General features: G+C 40.8%; 2 protein-coding genes across 6 annotated transcripts in view; both read right to left on the reverse strand.

Annotated features, from left to right (window-relative positions):
• LOC103472147 (syntaxin-12) overlaps positions 1–4,772 on the reverse strand; it is a 43,940-nt gene extending 39,168 nt beyond the window's left edge. Inside the window, exons 1-2 of the mRNA XM_017307348.1 lie at positions 4,534–4,772; positions 1,444–1,543 (exon numbers count right to left, since the gene is read on the reverse strand). Coding sequence (XP_017162837.1) covers positions 1,444–1,543; positions 4,534–4,772 — 339 coding nt within the window. The remainder of the gene's footprint in view (positions 1–1,443; positions 1,544–4,533) is intronic.
• dlgap3 (discs, large (Drosophila) homolog-associated protein 3) overlaps positions 1–9,905 on the reverse strand; it is a 908,365-nt gene that overhangs the window by 349,545 nt on the left and 548,915 nt on the right. The gene's annotated exons all lie outside the window — the stretch shown is intronic.

Raw genomic sequence — 9,905 nt, forward strand, 5'->3', positions numbered from 1 at the left:
TTCCAGTCCATATTCTGCACAGATGTTCCTGTACACTATGCCCGCCACTTGGTTATGTCGTTCCATGTATGCTTTCCCTGCCAGCATCTTGCACCCTGCTGTTATGTGCTGGACTGTCTCAGGGGCCTCCTTGCACAACCTACACCTTGGGTCTTGTCTGGTGTGGTAGATCTGAGCCTCTATTGCTCTGGTGTTTAGGGCCTGTTCCTGTGCAGCCAGGATGAGAGCCTCTGTGCTGCCATTGAGTTCAGCTTTTTCCAGCCATTGATAGGATTTCCTGATATCAGCCACTTCAATTATTGGTCGGTGGTACATCCCATGTAGGGGCTTGTCYTCCCATGATGGTACCTCCAGCACCTCGAATGCTGACCTCGTGTTCCATGTAGTGACTTTGGTTCTTGAGTATGCAGCCACAGTGGACAGCAGCAGCAGCCACCACCCCAATTATCTCACTGAACTTAACAAAACTGCTGATTAAAGCGGCCACCATTTTGAAGATGTCCTGAAGACAGTAACAAGCCAGATTGGCCAACATTTGCATGCAGCAAGAACAGATAAAAATTTTTAAGATTATGATAACAATGATGGTGATGGAGTAAAAGTAAAAGAAGAAGAGTACATGGATAAAGTCACTGCTGCACAGCCAGTGCAAACAGGGTCACAATCAGGGTCATTATTCTCACTTCTCCCTTCTCACACCTCCACTCACTAGGGGGCACGACACCATCAAAGTCAAACTGGACCGGCTCCAACACTGTCACTGTCCACCAATGACCTCAATCTACCTCAAGGGTCTTTTCAAAGTCTCGAAGAAGTTGGACAAGTCGACCATCATACTGTTCCAGGTAATCATACTACTGCTGCCTCTTCAGCAGTTTCAAGTTGTAGCAGGCCATGTCCTCCCTGGCATCACGAGATGTATAAGCTCAACATCTGCCCTTTGGTGTAACAGGCCATATACAATCAGAAATTTTCTGGTCTTATAGTCCATATCCTTGATGTTCTGCTTGGTCCATAAGAGTACACTCTCATAGATAACCACTGGCACTGCTAAACTGTTGATTGTAGCAATCTTGTTCTTATACTGTAGTTCAGTTCTGATGTGCTGGTAGTATTCCTTCCTGGTTTTGGCCTTTATGAACTCATCTTGTATTATTATGACTATTATTATTACCACAACCATTGTATCAGCCCAGAAGTCTCAGTCCTGGAGACTCTGAGATTTATTCCAACTTGTCTTCTGGCACCGTTTCATATTGATTAGGTTAAGGAGGTAAACAAAACAATATGAAAAATATAAGAGTCAGATATTCAACTTCTTGTTCTCAGAGGGTAGGTCTTAGGTGAGATCACCATTTTCCAACTGAGTTTTGTTGGGGGAAAAAAATTAAATCAGCTTTAAAGGAGAGTTTGATGCATTAACAAATGCACATTGACACTCACTTGTTCTGAGGGTGATGATGCCAAAGGGATTGAGCCCAACTCTTTAAGATGCCTGTTGGTTTCTTTAGCAAGCTGGTTGGTATAGTGCTGTATTTGCTGCCTGTAAAAAGAGGAACAGTTTCAGTAAACAGAGCTTTAGATTTCACTTTTTAATACACAATTAAGATTAGCTTTTCAATGCGCATGGAAAGGTATGAAGACTGAGTATTGCTCAGTGCTGGTCAAATTAAAGAAACGATGCAGAGTGAGGAGAAGGCTGCCTAAAAACTGTCATGCTGGCTCCTTTAAGGGGTTAAGCCTAGAGCATCAGGTGCTGAATCAAACGGGCCATGGGGCGGACCACACAACAGACCGATTTGGACATAGGACTACTGCTCTCCCGCAAAAGAAGGAGTGCCATTTCCTATATAATCCACAGTCTCCTGTGTTTATTTTCTTTTCAATCAATCAATCAAATTTTATTTGTATAGCACATTTCAGCGGCAAGGCATTTCAAAGTGCTTTACATAATTAAAATAAAAACAGGAATAAACAGTGAGAAAGAGAAAAGGATTTTGAAAAAGATTAAAACAAATAAAAAAGAAAAAAAGATAAAAACATTAAAACCTCAGAGTTTTAGTTAGAACGCCATCTAACAAGGGTACTCACACCTTAAAACCTTCATTAAAACATAAACAGTGAGAATAAGGAAATAAAAAGTAAAGATAAAAACATTAAAAACATCAAAAACATAACTCTAATCGTAATTTAGCCATAAGCAACTCTAAGCAGGTGGGTGGTTTTAAGTTGATTTTTAAAGGCACCCAGTGTTTCAGCTGTTTTACAGTTATCTGGAAGTTTGCTCCAGATTTGTGGTGCATAGAAGTTGAACGCTGCCTCCCCTCGTTTGGTTCTGGTTCTGAGGATGCAGAGCAGACCAGAACCAGAAGATCTGAGGGGTCTAGACGGTTGGTATAGTAGTAACAGATCTTTAAGGTATTGTGGTGCTAAACCGTTCAGTGATTTATAAACTAACATCAGTATTTTAAAGTCTATTCTCTGAGCTACAGGGAGCCAGTGTAGGGACTTTAAAACTTTTGAAATCTCTTGATAACTTCTCCTTTATGAAGGAGGTCCACTCTCAGAATGTATTTGAACTTCTCTCCTTTATTTATTTCAGCACAGCTCACAGTTCTTAAATTCTGTAGTTTTCTGTGTACTTCTAAATCTGCTCCTTATTTGCATTTTTTGTGGTCTGCTACTGCCTCTGGTGGTGTGGGAGTCGTAACACGACTAACAAATGTATAATTAAATAAAGATATATTGGGGAATTAAAAGTGGTTAACCATGGAATATGTGAATGGAAGAATTAACACACACAGGACTCGGTTCTTCACTGCTCAAGTCCAAAAACGGGAGAGACTTTAATTAGCACATCTACACAAGGGCGTAAATCCCATCTCATTATTAGGGGGGACCATGAGCAGGGAAATTTTTTAAGAGCAATTTTGGGGGATTCGGCAAAGTTACAGTAAATGTGGTTAAAAATGTTTTTGTGTGTGTGTGTGTTCAAGCTGCACCATCAAAAATGACTAGTAACTAGCAGTGAATAACAAAAGTGTTTTTTCTCAGTATACAACCTATTGAGACCCATAGAAGTCAAACTAAGATTTAAATGTTTAGATATGAGTTTGATTCAGAGTCACTGATCTAATCTCTGAAACACCTTTAAAAAATTTAAGGCTCTGACTAAAAACAAGTTTTAATAAGTAACTCAACTGAATAAAATTCCTCATAAATATTGATTTATTGCAGTTGTTCTCAATACAAGTCATATGTTATTTAAATTATAACTTAAGTTGCTTTAAACTTTTATTTTTGATGGGGTTTTTTTATGTCATGGATGGCTGAGAACCTATAAATATGTAGGAATTGAATATCTGGGAAGTATCATAACTTAAACTTAAAGGTCAGCACCAGTTTTCTAGAAAAATATTCAGATTTTAATTTGTGGTTTTAAATGCTCTACCCTGAAGATAATAAATAAAGGTATAATTATTATTATTATTTTTACTGTCAGCTGCAATAGCTGCTGCTCAGTATGGCGTACTGAGCCGAGAGCTCAGTACGGGAGCTCTCGGCTCCCGTACTGAGCTGTTGGCTAGAGGTAACGCTCAGCCACTCCCTCCCGCTTCAAACTCTTCCTATTAAGTAAGAGTTGGAAAGCTAAATATAATTGAAATATTGGCTACCTTCGACAGAAAAAGGAGCCAAGACTATGAAAGCAATGTAGCAGTTTTGCTAGTTTTGATTTCCAAGGCATAAGATGGCAGTTCATCATGATTCAGCCAAAATAATTAAATAACGAACTGTTTATTGTCAATGTAGGGTTGCCACCTGTCCCTTAAAATATGGAATCGTCCCGTATTTGGCTGTTAAATGTTGCGTCCCGTATTGAATCGATACGGGACACGATTTGTTCCATATTTCTATAAATGTCCGATAGACACGCCCAACACACACATAAACACTAAGTGTAACAATAATGACCAAAATAAAACATAGGATATATTAAGGTCAGCTAAATTGTCGTGGTCTCTGTCTTCCAAAAAGCTGTCAGGCCAAACGCTTCCTCCTCACCGTCTGAGTAGACATGGGTGGCTGCTGATCCAGGCGAGCAGCTTCTTCATGTTTCTTAAAAGGCCAGCAGCGCCTTTCGGAGGACGATTAGCGGCTGTCTGGGTTTTCGGCAGCTTAGGATTTCTGAAAGTGGGAGGCAAATGCACCACAGCCTGGGCGAAGGTTTGGCACTGGGATGTGAGAGCGGTGGCTGTGTGCACCGGTGCCTGTCTTGGGAGACGCAGCTTAAAGCCTCATCATCTCTTTTCCTCACACCTCTTTTACATAGATGTAACAACTGCACAAAACAGGCCATGCGGGCTAATGGGGGTTTCGAGGAGGTCCTCCTTTTCCCTGGTGGAAAACGTGGTTAAGTTTAACCATCTAGCCCTTTCCGGTAGAACCGTGAGCCCCATAGCTCTCCCCATAGCCTGGATCACTACTTTATGGAGATGGAGACAGTGATCAGTGATGATACACACTTCTTCCCACAGTGCAGCGTCCAGTGATGCAGTCATCTCCTCCTCCAGCTCCGCCTGATCAGCATCATCAGCATGGAAGAGGCGTTCATGACGCGAACTGATTAGAGCGGCCCCCTTGTAGGATTTCTCCGTCAGGTTTGATCGGAAGTGGTCCGCTGCTGAGGAGCCGACCCACTCAAGGACATCAAAGCTTTCGGGTGAAGGTGCGCTGCCACCACTGCTCGACTCGAGGCAATTGGCGGAGACCATGGTCGTCCATTCCCTCGCAGTCTAGAACGGACCTTACCACAGGGACCGCATTTCATTGGCTAATGCCCATTTTACGTCACAGCGCAGCTATCACGTGGGTTACCATCTCACAAACTCATGTTAATATACATTGTGGACTACCAGACCGACAGTTTTTGGGTCAGGACTCGAAAAAAATTGGTTCACCGTCAGTGGGGTATCTGTACAGGCGATGTCGGGTATCCTGATCGTGTTTGTGGAACTAAAATTCACAGATTTCCTAAATCTGAAACGGAAAGCCTTGCTTGGATCAAAGCTTGTGCACGACCGCATCTGCAGCTCAATCGTCGTAGGATCAATAAGAACACAGGCATGTCTGCTGGTGTAATTATTATTGCTTTGCTTTCTTTGTGTTTAGTGAATGAAAAAAAAGTCAATAATAAACACATCCATTATAAAAACCTTTTAGCCAAGTACAGCATAATGGCAGTACCGATGCAACTTCTACATCCTGAAGCCCATCTGTTACAGCCTTACGTTAGCTGAACAGATCAGTATGCAATGTGTACCGTATGACATGCATTAAAGATTTTATTTCACCTGAAAAGGCTTTTACTAAACTGTAATCATGTTAGCCACGCTAGCACAGAGTACCATGTACCTAGGCACATTCGAACCCTCAAAACCATGAATGTCCGACTTACTCAGCCTTGCAAGAGCAATAGCCATCAGTGATCTTGTCCACAGCTATATTCATGCTGAGGGTGTGAGAATTTGCCGTTTTTCTCATTGACCGGTAGCATTTAGCTGGACGCGCACAATGTTGTAGGCATCGCATGGCTCAAACACCTTGAGGCTGATATTTTGTGAAAATCCGGCAGAAATGCTAAACTAATCGACTCAGAAATACTCTGCAGAGAACGAAAAATGCCATGATTAGACATTGGAGCTAAGCTGTTAATGTGAGACATGATGTCACGTGGGACTTCCGAGGGGCGTTTCTGGGCGGAGCTTGGTAAGGTCCACTGAGCCACTTGCCACTGGGTGCTTCTCCCTGTACAGTTTGTTGCACCAGGATACTGAAAATTCCTCCATCAACTCAGGGAAGAAAGGCAGGAACTACTTTCCCGTTCTCTTGGCTTTTGGCAGCTTTTTGCCATCGAAACGTGATCTTGCTGATTCAACCTGAACTTCGGGCCACTAGATATTAAGATAAGACAAAAGCAATGTGTTTTTCCACACTCTAGGAAACTATCAGAGATCCCTCCACTGCTTACCACTGCTGTAGGGACACAAATTGTACTGACAGTTTGTCAGTAATTATAAATATCTTGGCTTTGTTTTAGATAAGAGCTTTCTTTTAAAAATTACATAGCAAATTTGCTACGAACACTGAAAATGAAGATTGAGTTTTATTACCGAAATGGTTCTTGTTTTTCTCTTGAAGCTAGAAGTAAATTGGTAGCTGCAACATTCCTGCCACTCCTGGAATATGGAGATGTTTTGTATATGAATGCTTTGACCAAATGCCTTCAATCATTAAATACTGTTCATCATTGTGCTTTAAGGTTTGTAACCGGTAACAGATATCTCACACATCATTGTGAACTCTATGTAAAAGCTGAATGGCCTCCTTTAAGAGTACGGAGAAACAATCACCTGATGATCCTGATTTATAAATCTCTACTCGGTTTGGCTCCAGCATATTTAAACTCTCTTTTACATAGATCTATTAATTCCCATTCTTTACGCTCCAACAACATTTTTATTTTGCAAGTTCCACGTTGCCGAACTGAAAAAGGAAAGCAAGCTTTCAGTGTGATGCTCCTTCAGCCTGGAATCAGTTCCAGTCTCAACTCAAGATGTCGGAATTTATTTCACTGGACTTATTTTGAGCAATTCTTTAAAACAGGCAACGAGATTCTTTTAAACAGTGTCACGGTTTTTAAATTGTTTTATACTGTTTTATACTTATGTATATGTATTAATCAATTTTATTTTGAAACCAGGTTGCTGTGTACTGCAGACTTCTGCCCAGGTCCCTCTTGAAAATGAGATCTGGATCTCAATGGGGTTTACCTGGTTAAATAAAGGAAAAAAAAAAAAATTTAAATTAAGTTTTGCTGCAGCGCRTTTACACACGTCATGCAGGTCCACATCCAAGTCACACAAAGAAGAGTCACCATCATTGGCCAGGCTGAAGCCCGAAGGTGTGGGTTTTGCGACCCAACCTCGGAGCACCACTGTAAACTTCTCATTATTTTGTAGATAATGACACTTTAAAGTTGGCACTTTTAATGGACTTTCAATGCAACTTTTAGAGCAACTTTGCATTAAAAGTGTCATTATTTACTGATTGACACTTTGTGACAACAGTCAAACATTCATAAAGACACCTTCATGTTCATGACAGGTGTTATGTCATGTTTATGACAGGGACATGTCAGTCTTATGCACACCCTGTCTAGTACAGTGTTACCAGAAAGGGGAGATGAGCTGCACACACAGCTGCAAAGTGAGATACAGATGATTGGTTTGTAAGGTAAGGTAAGGTGATTTTATTTATATAGCACATTTTCAGCAACAAGGATATTCAAAGTGCTTTACATGAGTTAAAAGGAAATACACACAAAATAACAAACCAAATGAAAAAGAGGAAAGGACACATTAGGGCAGATGGCAACATTCAGACAAAACAGTGGGCAAAACAAAGACACGAGTGAAGGCGGTGATGTCAAAGGGCCATGGCACGATGTCGCTAACACTCCTGGCAAAGATCGATAGAGGTGTTGTTATCAAAGAATGTCCTTGGGAGCGCTCAGCTCCACAGCTCCATGGAAACAGAAGGGGGTAACGAGGGAAGAGCGTTGTGTTTACATATCTTCAAGGAGTTTGGAAATATGCAGCCCTTCTCCAAGGGAACACGGGAAAGCCGATTCAGAAACAGAATGGCTTAAGTCCGGAAGATTATACATTTTATTTTTCCCTAAAGACTCTCCGATACATGCCAGTTCACAATCATCCAAATTAGTTTGATCGTTTCACTGAACCAAAACTAGCAACTTCTCCTAGATCGATTCCATCCCGTTAGTGAATTTTAGAATCCTCGTTTCTGTCCACACCAACAGTCTGAGTGCTTGGCCAAGTCCGTCACAAATTTGTCGATAATCCAGGAATACACAAGCTCCAAACAGCAGAAATCCTGTTATGAATAAATCCAGGATGAATCCCACTGGGTGTGTCCCCGCAGGACAAGAGGGCTCTCCTGTGCCCAAACTTCACGTCGAAAATTTGATCAATTGCATTGAGAGATCGGTTGACCAGATCCATAATTTGTAGATTTGGATGATGTGCAAAGAAAGGCTCCAAAAATATAGAAAAAGAGAAAAAGTCAGGACAAAAACAGAGCAAGCAGGGCAGGCATGGGCAGGGAGGGAGCAGAAGAAAAAAGCATGCCTTCATCGAGAGCAAGAGAGAAAGTGTGTTCAGCAACAAGAGACCGTGACCGGCGATTGTCGATCATACACTTTTTCACGGAAATTGGCAGATTATGATCGGTGGCCGATCAATTGGAACACCTCTAATATACATACATATATACACATACATATATAGATACACATACATACACGTGCACATGCACGCACACACACACATACATACATATATAATAATGCTACATTTTATTTGTATATGCCTTTCTTGACACTCAGTCACCTTACATAATTTAACATAAAATCAAACACAAAATTGAAATACATAGTGAAAATTAAGTACAAAACAAGATTTAAAAAGACAATGCAATTGCATTCAAAGAGCATAAGCTACTTGAAACAGATGGGTTTTGAGTTTGGTCTTGAAGTGTGGCAAAGAGTCAATGTTACAGAGATCAGGTGGGAGTGAGTTTCACAGTTTAGGAGCAGAGCGGCTGAATGCTCTGCTCCCTATAGGAGGTTGTGAACTGCTTTGAACATTAAAAGGAGTATTTTATAGTTGATGCGATATAAGATAGGAAGCCAATGGAGCTGTTGTAGAACAGGTGTAATGTGATAAATTGAAGGGGTCAGTGTAATGTTACGAGCAGCTGAATTTTGAACCAATTGTAATTTATGGAGAGTTTTCTATGTTCTCTTCTCTTTGGCAGACCAAAGAGAAGAGAATTACATTAATCTAAATGAGAAGTGACCAGACTATGGATCAGAACAGCACTGGAGTGAGGAGCGAGAGAAGGACGAAGACAATGAATATTTTGGAGATGAAAATAGACTGACCGAGTAATATTATTGACAAGGGAGCCAAAGGAGACGGTGCTATCGAGGGTGACACCCAGACTCTTAACCTGAAGGGAGGAAAAAATGCAGGAGTTATCAACTGAAATGGAGAAGTTATTAAGTTGACGTAGTATTGATTTAGTACCATTTAAGAGAAGTTCCGTTTTATTGCAATTTAATTTAAGAAAGTTAAGGGTGAACCAGTGTCTTATTTCAAGTGAGGGATGAAAGTGGAATCATAGAATTAGGTTTGGTTCAGAGATAGAGCTGGGCATCATCCGCATAGCAGTGAAACTGAATATTATGTTTGCGAAAAATATAACCAAGGGGGAGAAGGTAAATTATAAACAGCAAGGGTCCCAGAACAAACCCCTGGGGAACACTTGAGGTAAAGGGAACAGGATGAGAGGTGAATAATTTTAACTGAACAAACTGAGTGTAGCCTGAGAGGTACAAATGACACCAGTTCAGAGGTGTATTTACAATACCAAGAAAGGATAATCTGTCAAGGAGGATGTTATGTGAAATTGCAACAAAGGACCGCAGTTAGATCAAGAAGAAGGAATATGGATAATAAACCAGAATCAACAGCAAGGAGTAGATCATTAGTAATTTTAAGAAGTGATGTTTCAGCACTGTGAAGTGGATGTAAACCAGATTGGAATAGTTCATATAAATGATTGCTGGATAGATGAGAATGAAGTTGAACAGCAACTGTTTTTTCAAGAATTTTAGAAATGAATGGAAGATTTGAGATAGGACAAAAATGTTTGAGGTTATTGGGATCTAAACCAGGAAGAGAATCTAGTGAGCATACATGGACCGACATAACCAAGTGGCGGGCATAGTGTACAGGAACATCTGTGCAGAATATGGACTGGAA

The sequence above is a fragment of the Poecilia reticulata genome, linkage group LG11 (genome assembly GCF_000633615.1).
Source record: "Poecilia reticulata strain Guanapo linkage group LG11, Guppy_female_1.0+MT, whole genome shotgun sequence".
NCBI classification, from domain to species: Eukaryota; Metazoa; Chordata; class Actinopteri; order Cyprinodontiformes; family Poeciliidae; genus Poecilia; species Poecilia reticulata.